We start from the raw sequence: 26,231 nt of genomic DNA on the forward strand, positions 1-26,231 counted from the left end.
ATGTAATTACTCATTTAAAAGCTGTATCTGCAAATATAGTCACATTCTGAAGTGTTGGGAGTTAATTAGGGCTTCAACGTATGAATTTTGGGGGGACACAGTTCAGCCTGTAACATCTATTAAAATTGCTTTTAATACATTTAAAGAAACATAGTTTCTTTCATTTCAATTAATTCCTTCTTATAACTATCCATGCAAATGAAATTCCCTGGTGTTATCTTGAGTGCAGAATAAAATATAATCTTGAATACAGAAACAACATATTGGTGTACTTGTGATTACTTTTCTTTTAAAATATACTATTATCATTAAAAAATTAATACAACAAAAAACAGTAGTTTTCCTTTACAACACCAATGACCAATTAAGAAATGTGATGGAAAATCAAATCCATTCATAATAACAACATAAACTACCACACACACTACAAAATGCATATGAATAAATTTAAGAAATGTGGAAGATACACAAAAAGTATGAAGCTTTATAGAAAGATATAAAAAACTTAAATAAATGGAGAGAGATGTTTCTAGTTAAAACTAAACTCTATGATGTAAAATATTGCTTTACTAAAAATTATCTATTTGGTGCATCCTTAACTGCAGGAATAGGAAATATTATGAAACTTCATTTGATGATAATAATGGTGATCATGGTAATGGCTAACCAGTAGCCTTTCCTGAATACTTACTGTTTGTAAGTTCCTAAAGTTCTCCGAACACGTATTGCTTGTTAGGTCCAAACATTTCTGAAATAGTTACTCTTTGTAAGATCCTGTACAAACCTCTAAATACCTTGGTCTCCTCAACTGTAAAATTGGGATAATAATTGTTCTAGTAAGACATGAAGTGTTAGGAAGTTTGGGATTCTATTGAAATTATTGGATGTAAGATATAGAACTGCAATAAGTAAAGGAAGCTGTTGTAAATGTGACTAGATGCATATTAAAACTTTTGTAACAAAAAACATCATGAATAGAGTTAAAAGATTAATGGCAGTCGTAAAGAAAACACATGAAATATGACAAATTATAATGTCTAAAACATTTAATAGATGTAACCAATCAGTATATGAGACAGTTTAATAGAAGTAATATTGAACAGTTCTTATGTACCAGTTATTGTCCTAAAACAGCAATCCTATTTGATTAGTATTATTATTGACCTCAGATGAAGTCCTTAATCCTCTCTTATTGCACACAAATTTTGTCTAGTGAATTATAATATAATGACCATTGTTTTTGTAGCAAGCCTTTCTGAGCTATTGAAATATTCTTTGTAATGGTCTGCTAAAACTATAATTATGAGGTCAAAGGCCAATAATATGACAGCTCCCCATGCTTTCAATACAGGTTATACTAGTTATACTGCCCCATAAATGTTTATTTATGTAATGTTTATTAATAGCAGAATTTCTGATTGACTTGAAGCCACTTAGAAATAGCATGCTGGCTTATTAAAATTTTGTTGACACTAACATTAGTGAAAATGTCTTCTTTATTTCATTTGTTATTTCTTTATTTATTGTTGCCTTTACTTGGATTTAGGATGGTAAGATATCATCTTCATTGTAGTATTAGTTCTGGATCTCAGCACTGGAGCATAAATACCTTGTCCTCTACCCAAATTTTAATTTCCAGGGAAACATTTTTTTTACTCTTTGTTTTGTTTTAACCATGTGAATGCCTCTTACTCACAATTTTAAAATGGCATTTTGAAAACATAGTGTATCTGAAAACTTTGAAAAAATGGAGGTGGAAAAGGCTTCCAGAGGCTACTGAAAGGATGGGGGGCGGGGAGAGGAAAAAATTTGGCATTAATATATTGACAGATTTTAAACATCGTTAGAATGATATTTCGAAAAAAATTTTAATATATTTATGTCAATACTATGATACATAGATGCTCATTTATCCATGAAACTTGTTTTATCCTTTCTTTTAAGAAACATTATTTTGAGATAATTTTATATTTACAGAAAAGTTATGCAAATAATATAGGGAATTCCCACTTACACATCATCTAGCTTCTCTTTATGTTAATATCTTTTATAACTATAGTATAATTGTGAGAACCAGAAAAAACATTAACTCAATAATTCTTTTTTTTTTTTTCGCGGTACCTGGGCCTCTCCCATTACGGAGCACAGGCTCCGGACGCGCAGGCCCAGCGGCCATGGCCCACGGGCCCAGCCGCTCTGCGGCACGCGGGATCCTCCTGGACCAGGGAACGAACCCGTGTCCCCTGCATCGGCAGGCGGACTCCCAACCACTGCGCCACCAGGGAAGCCCCAATAATCCTTTACTACATACCTAATTTGAATTTTACTAGTTTTTCTACTAATATATTTTTAAAACGAACTTTTAATTTTAGAATAGTGTTAGATTAATAGAAAAATTGCAAAGTTTCCTTCTATTTCTAGTTTGTGTCAAGAATAAGTGTTGACTTCTATCAAATACTATTTCTGCATCTACTGAATTGTTTTCATTTATTCCATTGATGTCTAAGTCACATTGATTATTGGGTGTTTAATCAACCTATCATTCCTTCAGTAAACCTTGAATAAAACTTTCCTTCAATAAATACTTCAATATGTGATATACTATCATTTTTATATAATGACATATTTGATTTAGAATTTACTTAGGACTTTTCATGTATATATATATAGTATATATACATATATATGTATTTAATATCCATCCATCCCTTGGCAAGTTGGTTATGAGGTTATACCAGCTTTATGAAACCAGTTGGGAAGACCTTTTCTCTATCTGAAAGAATTTGTTTAACATTGATATTATTTCTGCCTTAAATGTTCAGTATAATTCACTAGTGAAGTTATCTGGGTCTGGAGTTTTTATTGAAGCAGTGTTGCTATCTTAATTTTTTGAGGAATAATTCACAAATATAATTGGATGTATTTAAATTGTACACTGTGTTGATTTGATATTTGTATACATTGTAGAATGTTTACTAGGACCAAGATAATTAACACACCCATCACCTCACACAGTTAAGGTAGTTATTAAACTTTTTTTCATGGTTGGAATGCTTAAGATCTACTCTCAGAAACTCTCAGGTGTATGATACCATATTATTAACTATGGTCACCATGCTGTACATTAGATCCTCAGGATTTATTCCTCTTGTAATAAAAAATATATACCCTTTGACCTATATCACCCTATTTCCTCCTTCTCCAGCCCCTGGCAACCACTGTTCTATTCTCTGTTTCTGTAAAATCAGCTTATTTCATTCAGCATAATGCCCTCCAGGTTCATTCATGTTGTTGCAAATGGCAGGGTTTTCTTCTTTTTTAAAGCTGACTAGTATTCCATTATATCTTTTTTTTCCTTTTCTTTTTAAATTTATTTTTTATTGAAGTATAATTGATTTAAAATATTGTGTTAATTTTTTCTGTACAGTAAAGTGACTCAGTTATACACATATATACATTTTAAAAATATTCTTTTCCATTATGGTTTATCCCAGGATATTGAATATATTCAATAGTTCCCTGTGCTGTGCAGTAGGACTTTGTTGTTTATCCATTCTATATGTAATAGTTTGCATCTACTAACCCCAAACTCCCAGTCCATCCTTCCCCACCTCTCCTCCCTCTTGGCAGCTGTAAGTCTTGTCCTCTATGTCTGTGAGTCTGTTTCTGCTTTGTAGATAGGTTCATTTGTGCCATATTTTAGATTCCACATATAAGTGATATCATACGGTATTTGTCTTTCTCTTTCTGACTAACTTCACTTAGTATGATAATCTCTAGTTGTATCTATGTTGCTGCAAATGGCATTATTTCATTCTTTTTTATGACTGAGTAGTATTCCATTGTATATATGTACCAAATCTTTTTTATCCATTCATCTGTCAATGGACCTTTAGGTTGTTTCCGTGTCTTGGCTATTGTGAATAGTGCTGCTATGAATGTGCGTATCTTCTTGAATTATAGTTTTGTCTGGATATATGTCTAGGAGTGGGATTGCTAGATCATATGGTAATTCTATTTTTAGTTTTCTGAGGAACAATACTGTTTTCCATAGTGCTGCACCAACTTACATTTCCACCAACAGTGTAGGAGGGTTCGTTTTCTCCATACCTCTCTAGCATTTGTTATTTGTAGACTTTTTAATGATGGCCATTCTGACTGGTGTGAGGTGGTACCTCATTGTAGTTTTGATTTGCATTTCTCTAATAGTTAGCAATGTTGAACATCTTTTTATGTACTTTTTGGCCATCTGTATGTCTTCTTTGGAAAAAGTTCTATTTAGATCTGCCCATTTTTCGATTGGGTTGCCTGTTTTTTTGTTGTTGAGTTGTATGAGCTGTTTGTATATTTTGGAAATTAAGCCCTTGTTGGTTGCATCATTTCTTTCTTCCTATCTCTCTCTCTCTCTCTCTCTCTCTCTGTCTACCACATTTTCTTAATCCCTTTATCCATTGAAGGAAACTTAGGTTGCAAGTGTAATTTCTTTATCAGGTATAGCACTATTCAGACTTTCTACTTTTTCTTGTATCAATTTTGTCAATTATTTGTTTATTTATTCTAAGTTGTCAAATTTATTGATGCAAGTATTACAAGTATTTTCTTTGTAATATCTGCAAGATCTATAATGATGCCTCTCTTTTCATTCCTATAACTGGTAATATGTATTTTCTCCATTTTTAATTCATCAGTTTTGCATGAGATTTATCAACACTTTAAAAGATTTTCAAAAGATAAACTTTTGACTTTATTGAGGTTCCCTGTTGTATGTCTGCCACTTTTGTCATTGACTTCTTATTAACATTCTTTTTTCCTTTTTTCTATTTCTTGTTGAGTTGGGTTACCATATTTTCCTAGCTTTTTGAGATGAAAGCTTAGATTATTGATTCTGGATTTTTCATTTAATTCAAAATGTTACCAGTTTTCATATGACAAATTTTGTCACATAGGTTTTCTTTTTAGAGTTTTGATGCTAAATATTATTTGAATATTTTATTTAATCTGATATTTTATGCATTTACAAACATTATTCTGTCTAAGCAATTCATACCAAAAAATATTAAGACTCCCTGTGAATATTTGTGGCCACAAAAATTACTCAAATTCAAATAATTTTGATTTTTGGTGGAGTATATTAGATTGTTTCTCTCCGTAGTCAACATTTTATGTTCATAAAACCTGAGGGCAGAGGTAGACATTTCATCCTAATGTTCTCACTCGTGTTTTTTTTCCACAGAAAACTGCTTTTCCTTATAGTTTGGTATTGAATCCAGACTAACATGTTCTTTATTGCTTTTAAGTTTACATAGAAATGAAAGTACACAAAAGACATGTAAAAAATATAACATAATTTCATCTAAAGGTTAGTGAGATAGATTGGACAGTTTGGGTTTGGAGTTTGCCTCTGGCTTCTACTAGCTTTTTGATATCGGATAAGTTAATTAAACTTTCTTAGAGTTTCTTCATCTGTGAATTGGGGATGATTAATATAGCTATAGATATCTGGAAGATTCTGTCACCAATTCTGTTATGTTTTAAGTGTGCTATTGTTCTTCTACACCATCTGCCTCTAAAGATGTCACTTTGAGAACCTTCACTTTTTACTTTTATTCTGATGGTCTTCAGCATTTTTACATTATGGTTCCTGGATTTCCAGACAGTTTATATCTTTATATAAATAGCATACATGGTACATGCCTCCTTATTATCAGTATTTGATCAATCCTAGAATCTAATCTCTGTCTTCCTCACTTCAGGTCAATAAGAATTTCATGTTTAGATATAGATGGTGCCTCTGTTCTACAAGATTCTTATATTCTTCACTTTGTGTACATACAATGGGACTTGATACCAGTACCAAAGGGAGTTAGCTATTATCTATGAATATAAATAATAATGATGGTGATTGTAGCAATTATCATATTATTAATTACCTCCTATATTTAAAGTTCTATCTTAAGCATTTTATATTCATGTTATTTTACTTGTCAAAACAGCACTGTACTGTGTACTCAAGAGTTGATATCCTCTAGTGTATTGTGACTCATGTTTGATAATTCAGTGAATATTAAATAAATTCATATTTTTATGTATTAGAAATCCATACATTAGATTTCTATAAAACTGCTTCTATAGAAGGTTCTATGTTCATAATGCCATTTTTTATTAAATATGCTGTGTGGTATAAGAGAGCAAATACCTTTATTTTCAGTTTAATATTTAGGACAAAAGAATTTGTTAAAATTTGTAAATGCTAAGAAATTTATAGTAGAAAGAGCCCAAGATATATGTGAGAGGATTTTGTCTGAGATTTACTGGGGAACTATATGATCTTGGAAAAGTTATAAAACTTAACAATTCTAGGCTTCTCTATCCTTGAAAATTAAATAAGTAAAAAGAAAAATGATGATGACTTCATTGGCCATTAGAAACACATTAATAATGAATTTTAAAGGTATTTTTAAATGACAAGGCATTATATAAATATTTTCACAGCAAGTATGAGTTTTTTAGAGTGAAATACAACATATTAATAGATAAAATATTACAAATGAAGAATATAAGTCAACATATTTGAATGCAACAGAATGTTCTTTCCATTCCTCATTTTTTTTTTCTTTTTGGCTCTTTCTTTCTGGATGAGCAACTAAGGAAAGCTGCTGATTTTGTATTTGTGAGCAGCAGAGCAGTATAATAAGTGAAGTGAATATTTTGAGGGAAGAAGGTTTAGTATTGCGACAGCTGGTTCAGGCTGTTCCTTTATCAGAAATAGTGCCTCTAGACTATCAAAAGTAGGAATAGGAGCTTAAAATACAATTTTCACTCAACCAAGTAAACTCTGCCCTTTTTCTCTTCTTATATTCATCTCTGTATCTCCCAACTTACAAATGTGCACATTTTGGCTTTTTTTCCCCCTTCACATGAGATCTTATTAAGTAGTATGAAATAGAAGAAAGATTTGGATACTTCACTCTATTTTGCAAGCTTAGTTTTAATCTCCAATTTTGATGGTATCCTTAAAAATTCTCCCCTTAAAGTTGGAGAAATGCTCAACATTTCAAGCTTATTGAATATAATCTTGACTAAGTAAGTTTCCTTAATTTGAGGCATTTTTGTAAATCTCTTGACAATAGAGAATCTTTTGACAATTATTCCCTACATCTAAGTTGAGTGCTTTTGCAGGGATGTTGGTGGGGAATCCTTCAGAATTTCAGAACAAGGATTATTTTAGTGTGGGGAGGATGGCACTTGGTCAGCAACATTGATCAGAATTTATAGCAAGTTTGACTTCCAGAGAAGTGGTAGTATTTGGAATGCAATTGAATACAAATTAAAGACATAAAGCACACAAGGTAGTGATGTCTGAGCTATTTCTAACCAAGTACATTTGCTTAGTACTGTTGGGTGTCCCTGGAGGGATTGCAATCTTGGACACCAGGTGAGATGTGACAAAGGGAAAAACTTCTTTTTTGCCATGAAACAAATGCTGATTCTCTTAATTGGATTAAATAATAAGCTGAATATATAAGAGGACAGTTTGACTACTCAAAAATGCAGTTTTAAAGAAAAGGGTACTTCTAGATTGTCTTGACAGATCTTTTTTTAGCCTTTTCTTCAGGGCATTATGCTAAGTGATTTTAAGTTTGCAGCTTACACTGTTGATTAGACTCGAGTTTGTCTAGAGGCCTCTGACAGCAGTAAAACAAGGCTCATAAGCAAAGAATTAAAATAGATGATGGAAATTCCCTGGTTTTGCTGACTCACGAACAGATGGTTTTCCTCATCCTTCCATTAAATGCTCTTTTATAACATTCTTGTCTGTAGCCAACCCAGAGTGAGTCTCATGGCTGTAAAGCCCAGGTTTGTGTGGAATTGGGCTGAATTTTGGAACAAATTCACAGTGCTGGGACACTAATGTCAATTCTTAGTCCTTTGTACAGTTGAACTGCACCCCAGTCTAGTGTTTGGACTAAGATGACTGACTTTCAGATGTACCAGAAGGATGTTGCACTTTTGATATCAATGTGGTTCTAGAAGTCCATTGATTTGCCATTTGAGCTGGTTCCTTTTGCAATATACTTTAAGGGGCTTCTTCATATTGGTTCTATTTCAATTTAATTTTATTTATAAAATATTTCAAACATATGGGTAAGAAGAAACATTTGTGTGTCCACTATCCAATCTTAACAATTGTTTACATTTTGAAATGTTTGTTTGAAATTTTGTGTTTTAAAAACACAAATCGCTAAGACCTAACTACATTTTTCTTTCCACATTCTCCTTTCCCCAAGGAAATTACTATTCTGAAATGACATATATCAATACCATGCACAGTTTTTTATTTTCATCATATCTGTATGCATCCATAAAAACAAATTTTGATTATTCTGTCGATATTTAAAATGCAAGTAAATTACATAATTTGCTACTTGCTTTTTTTTTAACTTCACTGTATGTGTTGAAAACTTACATCAGCTTGTCAGTTTCTGGAAAAAGACTCTTTGGAATGCTGATTGGAATTTCATTGAACTTTTAGATTTATTTGGGGAGATTTGAAATTTTCATATTTATTTGGAGAGACTCATAATCTTCATAATATTCCCATCCTTATATGTTTTCAATATTTTTTCTTGTTCTATTAGGCTTTTTAGGACACATGTATACTGAATAAAATAGATGATATTCTTTGACTTTATTACTATTCTGTACTTTGAAAGGAGTGCTTCTAGATTTTACCATTAAATATGAATCAGATTAGGTTTTTTTAAACTTCTTAAGATCACTGCCTCAGAGCTTGTGAGAATTATGTAAAATGTGGTTATTTATTATACTTGCTTTTTAAAATTTACCTTTTGTGGTAGGCAGAAAAGTGGTCCCTCAAATATGTCCATGTCATAATCCCCCAAACATGTGAATATATTTCCTTACACATCAAAAGGGGCTTTGCAGATATGTAAATTAAGGATTTTGAGATGGGGAGATGATCGTGGATTAGCCAGATGGACCCAATGTCACTTCAAGGGTTCTTATAGTTTAAAGAGGAAGGTAGGAGGTAGAGAAAGAGTTGTAACTGATGGAAGGAGACTAGGTTGATGTGGCCACAAACCAAGGCATGTGGGCAGCTTCTGGAGGCTGGAAAAGGCAAAGAATGGATTCTCTCCTAGAGCCTCTAGAAGGAACTCAGTCCTACCAATTCCTTGGTTTTATATTTCTGACCTCCAGACATGTAACATAATAAATTTGTGTTTAAACCACTAAGTTAGTGGTGATTTGTTACAGCAGAAATAGGAAACAAATATGCCTTCTGAAGAAATTGCTTTGTAAGGCTCTGATCTGATCCCGTGTGAGGAAGAAAATACCTTTAATATTATGTATCAAGTAACAAATGCTGTATCTACTTTTAAAAGTTTTTTATTTTGGTGAGATTGATCTAGAGGTTCATTCAGTCTTACCAAGTGTATATAGGTGATGTATCCACATGCCCCGCAGAGAGTGGGCCAGAATTTTAAGGCTGGTTGAAGATGAGGGAAGCAGTTACTTGTTGTGAGATCCAGACTAGATGTTTGAAGACCTGACAGTTACTTATTTACAAAAGTGTCCCCAGCAAAACCAGTTCACCTCCTGGGAACTTGGTTTCCATTTTTTGTGCAGCAGGATTGACAATATTTCCTACCTCCAAGGGTTGTTGGCAGAAACGAATAGGATTTTGTATATAAACAGTCAAGAGATAACACAGAGGGATACGGTAAGAGGGTCTCTAATCCTGGAGGCCTGCACATTGGGAAATAGTATCAAAAAGAGAAAACAAATGGAAAATCAAAATGGATGAGATCCTTTCTAACTGTGGCTGTCATATTAAACTGCATATTGACTTGAAAAATATTATAGGTAACCTCCACTGGTTATTGAGAAGGCTGGGAAGCTTTGGAGGAAATGGGTTGGGGAGGGGTGGGAAAGGGTTCCCTGCAGGTGGTCTGCTGAAAGTGCAGAGAATTCCCCATTCTACCTTGAATTATCTGCTCAGGCAGGTTATTTAATTCTCCAAGCCTCAGTTTCTTCATCTGTAACACGAGGACAATTCCAAAGGTTTCCAGAACTGCTGTGATGATAAAGTAATGAAAATACCTAGTCCAGTACATTTATATTAGTAACTTTGGGATTTACACTTCTGGCAATCAATTCTGTGAGATTTTCACCTGGTTATTAAAAGGTTAAATATGTTATACAGTGCCTTTCTAATTTCTTTTTTATGCCATGACCAGAATGAATCTAGTCTGATTTGGACAGGTGACTTCTTGTATGGCCTCAGTTTTCTCTGCCTTAACATGAGGATATTTGAGAGGCTGAATATAAACAAGTGAGAAGATTTAGCTCTAAACCTATCACATACAAACTAGATGTTTAATAAAAAAACACATCCTTTCTCTTTCTCTTCGCTGTTGTGCAGCTGCTCATATTAGGAGGGCTTTTTAACGAATGTATTCTGCTTATCATAGCCTCTGTCTTGACGGTTTATAGCAGGTGTATGGGGATCGCACCTGGATTATCCAAAGCTGTTGTTTAAACACGAGTCTCTCTGTACTCAGTTGTGGCATCAGTTTCTGTTGTCAGCTTACTACATCACCAAATTAAGTATGAAAATACTGTAACTATATCAATTATATTCTGGGATAAAAGAAATACCAATGTTTAAAGTAATGAAAGTAATCATTTAAAATGGAAGCTAAAGGGTGAAAGCATTTCTGATCATAAAATGCCCTCCTTTCTTTGTCCCTTTAGGTTTTTTGGTTTGACCAAGTCATGCTTGATCAAGTGTAGAATCTCACAGCTGCTCAGAGACCAACACAAGCCGTGATACAGCCATTTAATCACTGTGTAGGCCTTTGTGTAGATAACTTATTTTCCTCCCTGTGTCACATTTTACAGCAGAAGGAAAAGTTGAATACTATATACAGCCTGGCATTTCCTTGAATAATTAAAATTACAGCCACTAATCTCTTCTTCCTTTTACCCTAAGGATTATTCAGACAGAATAGCCTTTTTGATTACATTTTCCCCTACCTTTCTTGAGCGAATTTTGAGAATTTGCAATTGTCTACACTAGCCTCCATCTAGACGAGCTCTCTCTTGGTTCAGTGGATGCGCTATCTTCTTACTATTTAGGAGTCTGCATGTGCTGTTCCCTTTTCCTGGGATGCCCACTGATCCCCACCAACCCCAAACACACACCCACATACATGCCTATTTAAAAGCTTCTCAGCATCGTGAACATTTTGGGTCAGATAATTCTTTGTCAGGGTGGTGGTGCATGCAGGCTGTGCTATGCATTGTAGGATGATTGCAGCATCTCTGGCATCTACCCACTAGAGCGCCTGCAGCGTCCCTCCCAGTCATGACAACCAAAATGTTTTCAAGCTTTGCCAGATGTCCCATGGTGAGCAAACTCACCTTCCGTTGAGACCCACTGCTTTAGTGCTTACTGCAACTGTTACTTCTTTTAAGGAGGACTTCTTGGATCCCTTAAAGTAACTTGACTCCCTCCACCCTTATCTATTCTCAAATCAGCCCATGCTATTTGTCAGTTTCCTTTGTAGCACTTACCACAAATAAGATGACATCATGAATATTTATTTAGATATTTTGCATTAGTTGTTTTTGCTAGAATGTAAACTCCAGGAAGGAAGTGACTTTTTCTGCCTGGTTCTGCACCATATTCCTAGTGCCTTGTGCGGCTGCCCACATATGGCAGGCACTCAATATGCATTTGTCACCTTAATGATCTTTGATTTAGGTTCTGTTCATTTCCTACTGCATAAAATTAATAGTTTTTTTTTTTTGCTGTACGCGGGCCTCTCACTGTTGTGGCCTCTCCCGCTGCAGAGCACAGACTCCGGACGCGCAGGCTCAGCGGCCATGGCTCACGGGCCCAGCCGCTCCGCCGCATGTGGGATCTTCCCGGACCGGGGCACGAACCCGTGTCCCCTGCATTGGCAGGAGGACTCTCAATCACTGCGCCACCAGGGTAGCCCAAATTAATAGTCTTTAAATGAATGATTCTTTTTTTGTTGTTTATTTTCGGGTTTCTTTTGTTTTTGTTTTTTGGCCGCACGGCTTGTAGGATCTTAGTTCCCCGACGGGGGATCAAACCCCGGGCCCATGGCAGTGAAAGTGCCAAATCTTAACCACTGGACCGCCAGGGAAACCCCTGAAATGAATGATTCTTTGTGATCCCTAGAGTCCCAACACTGAGTTTTGTTATTGTGATTATATTCATCCTTAGCCCTGTGGTTCCCAAACCATGTGCCAAGGTACCCCACTGAACTCACAGGGGCTGTGGAATATTTTACATTTTCAAGGAAAATACGGTAACATTTGCCAGACACCCCGCAAACCACTAGCTCAGCTTAGTTCAGTTTCAACGTTAGACTGCATTACATTACTTTTGATGATGTCATATCTTTGTGAAGGGTAGGTTTTCAACAGTGCTGTGATATAAAGCTATTACCAGAAGGAAAATTAGTGTGGAACAGAAAATGGGGGTAGTGATGTTCAAAGTGTTTACAGGATTTGAGATATGGCGCCAAACAGGTGTGCACGTGACAAGAGTAAGTACCTGTGGTTATTTAGGAATGAAATAAAATGCTGTTTTTCTTTTGATTTATGTTACTAGTTTTTAAAATGCCTACCAAGTTATTAAGGACATAAATAATGAGTAAGTTGTTTGAATTTAACTATTTAATGAACAAAATAAGTAGATATTTCTTTTGGATAAAAGGGTAATGAAAAAATTACTGAAGCAGGAAGGGAGCAATGAAGAAAGAAAGTGTGGAAATCTGTGCATTTGCTAATTTAAGCATTTTCATTCTAAACACTTTTTAAAAAATTGACACCAGTTTCTAGTTCCTTATATAAACAGTAACGTATTTTAAAGGGTCTGACTATAATATATTTCTGACATGATACATCATTATGACTTGTAAAAGAGTATGTGGTAAGAAACTTAAGATGGATATGAGCTGCAAATTTTCTTCTGCCATTATGCTAAAGCTCAATCCTCAAAGAAAATGAGATTGGTTTTAGAGGATTTTCTAAGTTACTCAAAGTAGAAAGAAGAAATTTTAGTGAAAATAATCCATTCTTATTTATAGTTTTCATTTTCATAGGGGCTGTCTGTTAATGCTGAAACTGAGCTATTATCTTAAGTATATGTTAGACCTTATCACTGTATCTACCTGAGGGTTACTAAGCTACTCATAGGTTATCAATATCTTGGCTGTACTAGGTAAGGTTCTTGTAAGAAGTTATTTGGAATGGGCCTTAACTGTCACTTTTAATTAAACTCCAAATCTCCTTGCTTTTGCTTTTTCAATAACTTTTACTAAATTGTGCCATAGATTGCATAAATGCCATTATAATTAAAGCAAATTTATTTTAGTTGAAAATCCAAATCCTATTTAATTGCTTGGACATTCTTTCCATTTGTAATAGATTCTATATACCAATCCCAACATTCTGTGGTTATATGAATTACTGCAGATATGGGTGGAAGGGAAGCTTTATGAATCCTGAAACTATTAATAAAATTTGCTTAGTCATATTATTCCTCTATTGGAAGTTTTAATGCCAATAGAGAAATAATATGAAATAATAATATATAAATTTTCAGTAACAAATTGAAGACTTTTAAAAGAAATTTTTTTTTTTTTTTTTTTTTTTTTGCGGTACGCGGGCCTCTCACTGTTGTGGCCTCTCCTGTTGCGGAGCACAGGCTCCGGACGCGCAGGCTCAGCGGCCATGACTCACGGGCCCAGCCGCTCCGCGGCATGTGGGATCTTCGGGGCACGAACCCCTGTCCCTTGCATCGGCAGGCGGACTCTCAACCACTGCACCACCAGGGAAGCCCAAAAGAAATTTTTAATTGTGATTATGTCTACAGACTTGTATTATCACTAGCTCTGGAAAAGTACTACAATGAGAGATGAAATTTTGAATTGAGTTCCATACTTGGAGGAAATTCAATAATTTACAATTCTCAGTATTAAACATATTTACAAAAATATAATATTTTTACGCTTTCTCATGCCCTCTCCATTAGTTCATATCTTTGCATTTCACAGCTGTCTCAACAGTCTTCTTTGAAATTCTAGATATTGTGCACCAAACAAATTAGATAAGAATTTGTGTCACTGAGACTTCTTGGAAAGATGAGTAGAATTCATGTTGGTGAAATCTTCCTAGTCCTAAATTCTGCTCCAGCACAGCTCTTGGAAACTGGAAGCAGCATATTTGGGAGATTGAAGGAACTGAGAAATAGGATTTTTTTGCCTCTTTTTTTTTTGTTTTCTTTATCTCTTTCTTGCCTGCAGTGTTTTAAGGATGAATTATTGTATAGTGATTATTTTGTACCATTTCTAATTAGATGATTTTCTGACTTAAGGGGGTTGTGTTTTGTTACTTTATTCATTTCACGACTGATTAATTTAAAAATATTGTTCTTGTTATTGTTTTGAAATATTGGGGAGGTAGTTAATTAGGATTAGGTTAGGAATCATAAGGATCCATAAAGATCCTGTAATTTTCATTAACTAGTTTATTAGAAGGAGTTTTGTTTTTCCCTACTCTAGTCTCTGGCTGATAGCTCCCTTAGAACAAAATACTGAAACCATACTTTTGAAGGTGCCAGCAGAATTTGATTGATGTGATAAATTTGTGATAAATGTTAAATTTCCTTTCATAAGCAATAAGCCTCAATAAGATAAATTTTAAAGGTTATTCGTTAAAAGTAATTTGTTCAGAAGATGAAAAAAGAAAAAAAACATTTAGTCTATTACACACACACATGCACACACACACACAGAAACAGGGCTTTTTAATAAATGATACAGGGCTTTAGATAAATAATGCTGGGACAAGTAAAGGGTCGTCTGGAAAAAAAATAAATTTGAATCTATAGCTCACATACATGAGGTAAATTGCAAACATATCAAATATAGGAAATGAAGTTATGAAAGTACTAGATAAAAATATTGGGAGATTGCTTGATGAACGTGGAGTGATGCTGTGGAAAGCTAACTTGATAGCAGTAAGAAGGAATCTGTACGAAAGTTTAAAGTTACTGGGGTCAGATAGCTGAAAAGATAAAGGTAAGGAGGCAGAATAGGACAGACCCAACTCTGGGAATTAGAGGTAGTGTATTCCAAAAGGTAGAACCCGTTATAACTTGGGCCATTTATCAAGCCATTGTTCTCTATTACAGTTGGTGTCAGCTGTATCCAACATGGTCACAGTGTTCTGAGAGTCCAGTGGAAAAGAAACAAACACTTTTCAAGAGGAAAGTAGATTCTAGGTACTAGACAATGTCGTTGATTGATGGCAAGACCATAGCCTTACACTGAGGTCAGGTGGTGGATTCCTCTAATCATTACGGGATAAATTGATACTAGCAAGGTGGGTTATACAAGTTACGAAATAAAGAACTTGGAGCACAAAATTAGTGGTGACTTCACACAAAGGGTGACTTGTTACAAAGTATCAGGAATAATATACTAGTTTGAATGACTCTTGTTTATGTTTGGGATTAATAAGAGAAACCACATAGGGTTGTGGACATTTAGCCCATGTGTTCTGGGAAACAGATGCCAAGATGGAAATGAAAGAAAATCTGCGTCAGGGCTGGAAATACATAAACTGACACTGAGAAAGATGACTGGTTTTGAGTGAGGTCATAAGCCAACATTGACATTAACCAATCATCTATAATGAAAACTTGAATTTAAGGAGAAATCTAAACAGAGATAAAGGATTTTAAAATTGTTTGCAAAGATGCAGTAATGTTTTCGTATTTTATATACCAAATAATATACTCAGTGGATCAGTCTCATTCCCCTATCCCCATCTCCTTACATTTATTTTCTCCCTGGGATAGTACATTGAAAAAGGAGAGAGAACAGAGATAAAAGCTGAGAATGACTATGGTAACAGTTTCTTTCTTATCTCAGTTGTTTTTTAATTTGTTGCATACTCCTGGAATAAAGAAAACTCTAATGTACAGTTCATGGGTATTAAAAACGCATCATGGGGCTTCCCTGGTGGCGCAGTGGTTGAGAGCCCACCTGCCGATGCAGGGGACACGGGTTCGTGCCCCGGTCCGGGAGGATCCCACATGCCGCGGAGCGGCTGGGCCCGTGAGCCATGGCCGCTGAGCCTGCGCGTCCGGAGCCTGTGCTGCGCAATGGGAGAGGCCACAATGGTGAGAGGCCCGCGTACCGCAAAAAAAAAAAAAAAACCCACAAAAACGCATCATGGAATTTGGAATGGTTGAAACACGGTAATATAAAATCTACGTTAACAGTTGCTTTTGTTCTTGAAATATGGTTTTTGACGGTATGATGATGAATGGTAATCTTAACCTTTTACTTTCCTTGTTACTTTCCCTTAATTGGTGGAAAAGAAAATGTACTTTGGCAAGTGAAAACACGTCTAAAATATTTGATTGATTTTAAACTTTACCTCAGAAAATCAGAGCAATGCGAAAGCTGAGAATCATTCTGAATTATTATCCTTAAATTTCTGTTTTCAGAGGCCATTTCCTGTAGTTCGGATCAGAAATGGCAGTGGCAGTCTTTTCAAGCCTTCTTGCCTTTACCAATCTCGGTGTCTAAAAAAGCTCAGAAAGTTATAATTATTCGACTGTGCAGTTAACCAAATGTGTTGAAATTTCTTTTTCGAAAACACTTATACTAACTCAGTATTGTGTTAAAATAATATTTCCAAGTTTAAATTTACTTAATTATCATTCCTGTGAAAATCATTGGATAGTTAGTGCTTTTTGATGTACAGATCATTGGCCTTTAGGAAGTCCGGTGGCAAATTCCAGTGAACAGATTGGGACAAAGCAGTAAAGTGAAGTAAACATGGGGACTAAAAGGCTCTGGGTTAAAAGTTATCATATTCAATATGGGGTAAATGACATATTTTAACAATTGAAATTAACTTTTAATTTATATTAATTGATTTATACTTATTTTAATGTAGTCTTTGCTTTCAATACATAACAGCTCCTTGAATAATTTACTGAATTTCTTCTAAGCATGACACCATGGGATTGCTTTCTGTTTTGATAACTGCTGAGATTAGCACCAAAAGATGAATTTTAAGAGTGTGTCTGAGCGATGGTTGTTAAATCTGGCATATTTTTGGACCATGGGCCATTGTACTAGGTAGTTAGCTTAAGTGTGATTCTTAAAATAGGAATTCGGGAGTAGTCTAATGGAAGCATTAGGATATGAGGTACCTAGAGTTTGGGGAGAGATTTTGTGATCCAGAGTTTCTTTGGAATACTTTTTGGTTTTGAGCAGATCCGTGGTGCTGCCAAATTCATTTCTCTCCCACATGTCAAGAACCGTTGAGCTAAGAGTTATGTGAAGTCGTGTTTCAATTAACACCTTTTGTTTCTGACGTGGTATCACTAGTATTTTCATGTTATTTTAATAATTCAGACCTTGCCCTTTTTGGGTTGCATATTTTTCTTTTATGCACTTTTAAAAGTTTTAAAGGGTTATTAAAGTGACTGAATGTCTAATATTCATACATGAGAGCATATCTTAATATGTAAATTATACCTGCTAAAAACGTTTGTGTAGTCATTATGATATGTTACATTATTTCTTTAATACTTTGTCAGAGAATAATTTTTTAGATACAAATTCATTAGTCTTCAGCTATTTTTATACTTACTATACAACTGTTAATACCACCAATGCATAATTGCTAGAGGGTTTTCTTTAACTCTGTCCTTTCCTAAGAGTTCATATTTCCAATTATGGCATCCCAGTGAGCTGCAAAAAACGTCATCAAATGTAGTTTTGTCACATTAAGTTGGCCAAAGATGGATATTGGTCTCCGATTTTATTAAATTAAAAAATTTTGGACAGTAAACTTTAATATTTTAATTATTTCCAAGTATACCTTCTATCATTTGCCAATCATAATTTGCTTTCAAGCACATAATTTCTGGAATGACACATATCCTCAAAAAAACCCCAAAAAACTCACTGGTCCAGGACAAACGCTTTAAAGGAAATGTTTTAGAGTAGAACTAGTTCCCTCAGATGGAAAATAATATCCGTGTCTGTAAACTCTGCTTCATTTCATCTCCAACACTGACTTAACAGCACTTGGATAAAGAAGGCTATACTTATCCACTTGCATTTCTTCAGTGTTTTAACTTGAAGCAGTTTATGGTCAGATGAGTAAATTTAATATTTTGTATCAAATATTTATATACAGTATAATCTTTATTATACTCCAATAATAAAAACATTCAAAGTAAGAGAATTGATTGGTTTAGAGTTTTATATTCACAAATGACTAACATTATAAGTCCCTGCAACATCTTTGACTTATTTTAGGATTTAATTATTTAAATTAATCATTCATGGAGAAATATTTATTTTTTAAAGCATTATGTGCTTCCATTATTAAAAAAAAACTAACTGTAGTAATAAAGGGGCAAATATTTTGATGAAATGGTGAAATCAGGTGGGAACACTATAATTAACAGTTGATGGAAACCAAGTACCCTGCTTAAAATTACCAATTTTATAAGTAATGTGTTGAAGCAATTCTGTAATACATGGAAAGAACTTAGAATTCTAAATATGTTAGCAAAAGCAAATGCAAAATAATTTTTCTAAACCATGATTAGCTTTTAAAGATGTCACTTATTTTTAGCATTTATAATGACAATATAATAATCGGGCACTTTTTTGTTATTAAATTCCAATGAACATCCCATGCAGCTATTACTCTTTTTTAACCTCTCTCATTGAATTTTATTTTTGCTAAATTTTATTTCTTCTAAGATAAAAGAATTGCCTTCTTTATAATACTTATTGACTATCACAGAACAGTGTCTTTCCTGTTGGGTAAAATTTTAAAAAATAATTTCAAAAAAGCTTGGTCAGTTTATTTCATTATACAGGAACCAGTATTTTGCAGAAGAGTTTTTGCTAAACCACTCATCTATGTTATTTGTATCATATTCCTGTATTACAGGGCTGTTTGCATCATAGAATTGGGTGTCTATCTTTTTCTATGTTGGATGTTTCCTAAATACATAAATTCTTCATTTTTTTTCTTTCCTAAAAGTCACTACTGCTAAAAAATACAAGATTGAATTTATAGCATATTTTATAAGTAAACATTAAAAATAATCAAATAATAAAATTTTATTAAATATACTAATTGAATTAAAATACATTTTATTAATGTCATTATGTAACACAACATTCATTTTAGAATCAAGGGAATTCAGTATATGTCCCTTTGGAATTGTATAGAAGTTTTCTGCTAAATGACTGGGCATAAGTAATTGCATAGAACATTGAAAGGACAAGAGTTTAAACCAGGGCAACCTGGGGAGATGGGAAAAGTACCAGGAGGGAGGGAGACAATGGAGTTTAGGTACACTTGACTTGTCTATGAGACAGACAAAAATTCCCTTCAAAATGCTGAGCTTGCTTTTTTCTTATTTTGTTTTGCAGTTCATAGCAAACTGCAAACTGAAAAAAAAATGTTATGAGCATTTTTAAAAGGAATTCAGGAGAAAGGAATTCTTAGGCCTTCTGCCTTTCAACTCTCTCATGTTTTTCTTTCTCATCCTCCCTCTCTGCCCGGAAGTTTAGAGACTAGATGGGGAAGGAACTTGAATAAAAGCAGTTGCTCACTATTGGTCATGATAAAGAAGTGCACAGAATATATTGACATACATATAATTAATGAATTAATTTATAAACTATTTAATTAAATTTAGTGTATTTGAAGCTGAAGATTTCAGACATTTCATGGTAATTTTCAACCCTAATATTCAGTAAAACATGTTTTTTCTGTACCTAATACAGGAAACATTCTTTCAATTATGTGATCATATCTCTACAATATGATTCAGTAAGGACAGATAAGTACTTTACAAAATTATTCTTGATTATATTGAATTAATATCCTAGTCTCACTGAAGATATAGTTCAATGATGATAATACTGGAAAGAGATGACAGTACTAAATGTTTAGCAATGTTCCACAAGATTATTAAACTTTTATTATTTTTTGTCTTGTATATTTTTGTTTTGTAGTAATCCATTGGCAATAAATAGGAAAAAATCCTTCCACATTAAAAAAATTAGATTTTCAGAAGAGTGGAATTATGTTCTGATGTTTTATTTTAAAATGACATCACACATACCAATCACTCAGTTTCTAAATGTTCCAAAGAAATTTTTTCAGAAGTCTTTTCAACCAGTTTTCACACACACACACACACACACACACACACACACACACACACACACATACACCATCATCATCATCAAATTGGAAAGATGCAGTTGGGGCATGAGTTGACTTTGTCTGCCGTCAAAAATTACTGATCCAGTGCAAGCCAGAAAACTATCAACAATCCTGTGAAAGTCATAAGTTATCTTCCTCTTCTCTGTCACTTTGACAAATTCTCTTTATCTTTTGTTTCTATTTCACTATGCCCCCCTTTCCCATTCACTGCCAGTGACCTGATACTTTTTTTTTGGGGGGGGGAAAGCTGACCTTTATTTGGCAGATACCACAAACCAGGCACAATGTTAAGTGCTTAGTTGCATTCTCATTTTATCCTCAGAACGATCCATGTTCATAAAGGAGGAAACTGAGGTTTAGACAGGTTAATGGTTATACAGCTAGTAAGTGATAATCAATGAGACTGACTCACAGGCTGGAGTCCTTCCCATCACTAGGTTATATGGTCTCTGACCTCTCTGCCACCCGTCTCATCCCAAGTAGTGAAGCATATTCAGACAGCTGTAACAAAACTGCCAGCATTAAGCAGAGGCTGGATTAGATGTGCTGTGCTTCCCTTCAGTGGTTAGGTTAAGTTCTACATTCTAAAGCCAAAGAAGGAGTTTTAGGAATAACAGTTCTTTGTAAATTCGTGGAATTTAAGGTAAAAGATCCTAACTCCTTTAGAGATTTAGAAGCTGTCTACTGCACTATTAGGGGCTTTTAGATATTTCTGTCATCTCCAATAATAGCTTCCTTTGTGCTATTACTGCCACTCCTGAAGAATTATTTTACCTATGGTAGCTTAAAAATACCCATATATTAAAGCAAACTGAGGGTTCATGAGCATTTTAATAGCACTCTCTAGTGTTTAGACATGTGCCAATTTTTTTACATCATCATTTATTTACTTATTGCTAACATGAATTCAAAGCAAGTATGTAGATTCTTTTATACTAGAGCAAATCAGGAAATAAAGACACAATTGCCATCATCAAATCTTAAACTTCGGAGAACAACATCTCCACGAGGTTGGCCTGAAGACACTCAGATTCTACCAGTTTTTGAGGTGTTCCATATTTAAGTAGTGTAGGCACTGCAGTTAATTTCAACTTTTTCCTGAAGCCATTATTTGGATCTTTCCAATAAGGGTTTTCTCCTACTTGGCAGTAGATGAACACACATCCTTCACCAACATGCTTCAGCCCCTCTCGTACGACCGGTTCAGCCTGCACGCAGTCGGGGCACCAGCTTTTGCCTTCGGCGTCCTTAGAACCAGAAGACTAGGCGAAAATGGTCTTGCCACCGTGCTGCTCCACCGCCTGCATGAACTCCACGTAGCCGTACACGCTCACCTCTTTGTAGCGGGCCATCGGGAGCGACCTGATACTTTTTATAGCTCTGCATGGTGAAGGATGTTGGAAAGTGATAGTTATTATTATAATTTTACTGTTATTTCATCAATATTTATTAAGTGCCACCAAACGCTCCAGTTACATGTTGAATAGATTGAAAAATGATAGTTGTACCATTCTTGCTCTTGAAGGGATCAAATTCCAGAGAGGAAGAGGAATAAGAGAGAGGGGAGGAGAGAAGAGGCAAGAGGAGTGCGTGTGCGCGCGCGCGCGCGTGTGTGTGTGTGTGAGAGAGAGAGAGAGAGAGAGAGAGAGAGAGAAATGTGGGAACACATATTCCAGAGTAATGTGATAATCTCACTAATAGAGTAATATATGCTGTTATATAAGGGGATACAGAAAAGGAAAATCCTACCTTGGAAAGTCCAGGGAGGAATTTACTCACGAGGAAATATTTGAACCGAATTACTAAAAGGAGTTTTTGAGGCACACAAAGAAGGGATTTTTATGAAAGGAAAAAAAGGTACAAAGGTAGGAGACTGTCTGGCAAATGTGCACAATAAATATTTCAATATGGGGAGGTGTGTGCATGCGCGTGAGTGTGTGTGCGCATGTGCACATGTATATGTGTATATGTTGTGAGAGAGAGGGTTGTGTGTCAAGTGATTTGACTGCTGGACACTGAGACAGATTACTTTCTCAAATGACTTAGTTTTATCCCATAGGTGATGGAGAACTATTTTAGTCAGAGGGGGTGTAATAGGATTAACATCATAGAAACTGACTGTCATCAGTGGGAAGGATGTTAGAAGAGGAAAAGACTGGTAATAGTGAACAGGAAGAGCAAAAAGCAGATGGGCTTCAGATCAAGGCAACAGAAGTGGGGACGGAGTAGAAGAACCTGATTATTGCTGAAGTGGGTTAGCTGGAGGGAGAGGGGATGGGTCCACTGAGAGACACCTGAGTTCCAGCTTGCACAGTCTCTCAGGTGTGGGCTACAGGAGGTTTGTGTTTGTGATGTTCTTGTTTTATCCATATGTATTATTCATATATGTTATGCACATCTATTTAGAAGCTATCCCTCAGGATTTCCTCTTTCCTTGAACAGAAAGATTAGTATGAATAATTTATAAATATCCAAGAAAGAATGGTCTCTTTTGGTAGGCAGAATCATAGCCTCCCCCCCAAGATGTTCACATGACTTAGATAATAACAGTGCCTATCTGAGAAGGATGTTGAAAGGATTAAATGAATTAATATAACTAAGATACTTAGGACAGTGATTGGCTCATGGTAAGTGCTAGACAAATGTTAGCCATAATTATTTACTCTACATGCGATTGAAAATGGGTGAAACATCCGTTTTAAACTGTTGTGAAGCATAGCATAAGTATTCATATGTCTACAAAGCCTATGCACACACACATACACACACACACACACTTTCACCTCCAGCATGCATTTTACAAATCTGAAAATGGAGGCAAAATGACATGATAAACTGTCTGCTAATAAAACTATGTCCCCAACTGCCTGTCTGGTGCCATGCATGGGAACTAATAAAATGTTCCCTTGCAATCTGCCTCAGTGAAAGATTTGGAAGAGAGATAGTTTCTTACAGGCTTCTACTCAGATCAGTCATCTACAAGGTATTCCCATTTATTTTGTTTACTTTCTCAGTTGACCAGGGTGTGTGAAGATACAAACTGAGAATAAGGGTTAAAATTACATTACTTCAGCCCAAATTACATATGCCTTTTGAATGAAGAGCTCCACATTTAAATCATGAGAGAGTACTTGTAGCATGTTTTGGTGAAGAAATACTCGGAGGCGACTTTGGAGCAACAAAAATGGCTTGGATTTCAAGAGCGTTGGAATAAGCACGGACGTTAAAAGGTTTTTATCTGCATCCCCTAGTGCGTTTTGCATGATTCCAGGATTTTTGTTTAATGAGCTTAAGTAATGTTCACAGATCTATTCCTCGTTTTTTTTACTTTTTGTTTTACTTGGAATCAGACAGAGATAAGGAAACATGGGAATATGGTTTTTCATGACACAGTAAGAGAACAGCTCCTTAGTACATGTGTTTCTGCCAGCACTAACTTCCTGGATTAACCACAAAATTATAATATTTCTATGTCTTTAAAAAACATATAGAAGATACCATGACTAAATCACAGTTTTAAGTGACTTATAAATGTTAACTTGTTAAATCCTCATAAAAACTCTGTAGACACTAGATTATCCCTATAGAGCAGAGGAAAATGAGGCACAAAGAGGTTAAATAACTTGCCTAAGATCTCACAGCTACAAAGTGGTGGAGTCATATTTGAACTCAGGTAACCTTATACTCCAGGTTTCTGAACTATAAGACACAGTGTTTCTTTTCCATACAAGAAACTCCCTAGTAACTATTTCCATTCTATTTTTTAAATGCCTAGTTTAAATTCTATGTATGCTAAAGCCTTAGAATGCATTTGGATTACTACTCTTTTATTGGATTTGGTGCAGTAAACTATTTCTCAAACACATATCATAATGAAATTCAACTTGGATTTATGAACAAATGATGGAAGAGTTTGGTACTCTTTCCATTTTATAAACTTTAAATTAAAATCCATTTTTAAAAACTTTTTCTTGAAGGGAGATAAATTTGGAAGTTCATAATATAACTCATTAAATTTTAAGGTATTACTTTAATGATATAGCAATAACTGTGGCAAGGGTAATTTGGTTTTCCAATTGGTAATGTTACCAAGGATTTTCAAACAATGTTTAATATTTACAAGTTCTCACTTATCACAGAAATATTATTTATGACCATTTCTAAACTGGACAAAATTTATATTTAGCTTATCTATCTGAACCAAAAAGTTATTGACATTATATAAAAGAAAAAAAAACTTTTGAGTAGAAAACAGATATGACTTTTATAAAAGATTTGGCTTTTATAATAAAGCCAAAATGGAAGACAACTTCACTTTCTAAAAGGCAGAGTGCTATTTTTAAACCCTATGGTGTCAAAAATAGTCCCAGTTGGGCTGCCTGGATTTGTGCCTTTGGCCAAGTTACCTACCTCCCTGTGTCTATTTCCCAGTTAATAAAATGATCACAGTAACTGTGGAACCACAAGAATGAAGTGATTCAGTATGTAAAGCATTTAGAATAGTGCCTACAACATACTAGTGAGATTTTGTTGCTGTTGGAATAATTGATGGTGGTAGGAAGGAGGGAGAAGAGGAGGATTAGGAGGGGGAGAGCTTTTCTGGACTGTGATCCAAGTGTGCTAATAGCAGATAATACAAGTTAATGTTATGTAAGTGAAACCCTACTCCAAGTGTTGCTATAAACTGTTCTCTCATAGAGAATATTCAATGATTAAATAAAATGTGCAATTTCATGTAAATGGTAAAGATGTGTGGTAAAATCATTGTATTAGTTTACTACGGCTGCCATAACAAAATACCACAGACTGGGTAGCTTAAACAAAAGGAATTTATTTTCTAACCGTTCTGTAGACTAGACGTCCAAGATCCAGCTGTTGGCAGGTTTAGTTTCTTCTGAGGTCTTTCTGCTTGGTTTGCAGATGGCCACTTCCTCACTGTGTCCTCACATAGTATTTCATCTGTCTGTGCTCATCCTTGGTCTCTGTGTCCGAATTTCCTCTTCAGTCAGATTGGAGTAGGGCCCACCCTAATGGCCTCATTTTACTTAATTACGTATTTAAAGTGCCTATCTCCATATGTAGTCACATTCTGAGGTACTGGGAGTTAGGGCTTCAGCACATGAATTATTTATATAAAAGAATGCAATTCAGCCTGTAAGAGTCATATTTAGGGCCAATGAATTTAAGATTAATGACTAAATGTCTGGACCATCTTTGAAATGTCACCATCTCCTTTCAAAGTTTCAATCTTGAAATTGATGGGTATCTGTCTTTTAGGATTACCTGTTGTGATATGAATGTCATCTTCTAAGGAAATGGATTGACTATAATATAATCACTGTGCTCACTCAGAATGAACCTATTTTAAAAATCTGATGGAAACTTTTGAAACAGAGTTTTGACTCCATATATTTAGAACTGAAATGACCACTAGTTAGAAAATTGTGTTTACTTTTTATCCCCTCGCTTTAAGAACTGATGTGAGAAAGTTATAAAATTTTCCTTCTATAGACCCTTGGGAACTTAGGGACACTAAAGGCCCTTTCTGAAAAAAAATTACTCAAAGTTACAGATATTTTACTCATTTATGGGGTATTAGACAATAGACATGAGGAATGTTTTTTGGATCAATGATGTTATCCACCAAATCTACAAAACTAACAATTGGTTATTGGACACCATTTATATGAGGAATGAAATGTCATTCCCCATGTTACTTCCAGTCAGTCAGATTGTTTCTTAGTACTCAATGTTATTGTATTTTGTACCATTGAGGTGCAGATATATTTTCAAGATTCCTCTGTTATTTATTACACTGGCCCAAACAAAACAAATAGAAACCTTTTCTGATGGCATCAAGATTGCTGTGCATCATTAATAAAGGTATT

The 26,231-nt window shown here is 34.8% G+C and overlaps 2 protein-coding genes across 2 annotated transcripts in view; one reads left to right on the forward strand and one right to left on the reverse strand.

Annotated features, from left to right (window-relative positions):
- The window catches only part of KCNJ3 (potassium inwardly rectifying channel subfamily J member 3), a 162,703-nt gene that overhangs the window by 54,973 nt on the left and 81,499 nt on the right, over positions 1-26,231 (forward strand). The window lies entirely within an intron of this gene.
- Positions 21,252-21,698, reverse strand: LOC102996948 (thioredoxin domain-containing protein 17-like). The gene is given in 1 exon segment (XM_055087915.1): positions 21,252-21,698. A coding segment is annotated over 1 exon segment (372 nt). The 5' UTR covers positions 21,696-21,698; the 3' UTR covers positions 21,252-21,323.

The sequence above is a fragment of the Physeter macrocephalus genome, chromosome 2, assembly GCF_002837175.3.
Source record: "Physeter macrocephalus isolate SW-GA chromosome 2, ASM283717v5, whole genome shotgun sequence".
In the NCBI taxonomy this organism is placed as follows: domain Eukaryota; kingdom Metazoa; phylum Chordata; class Mammalia; order Artiodactyla; family Physeteridae; genus Physeter; species Physeter macrocephalus.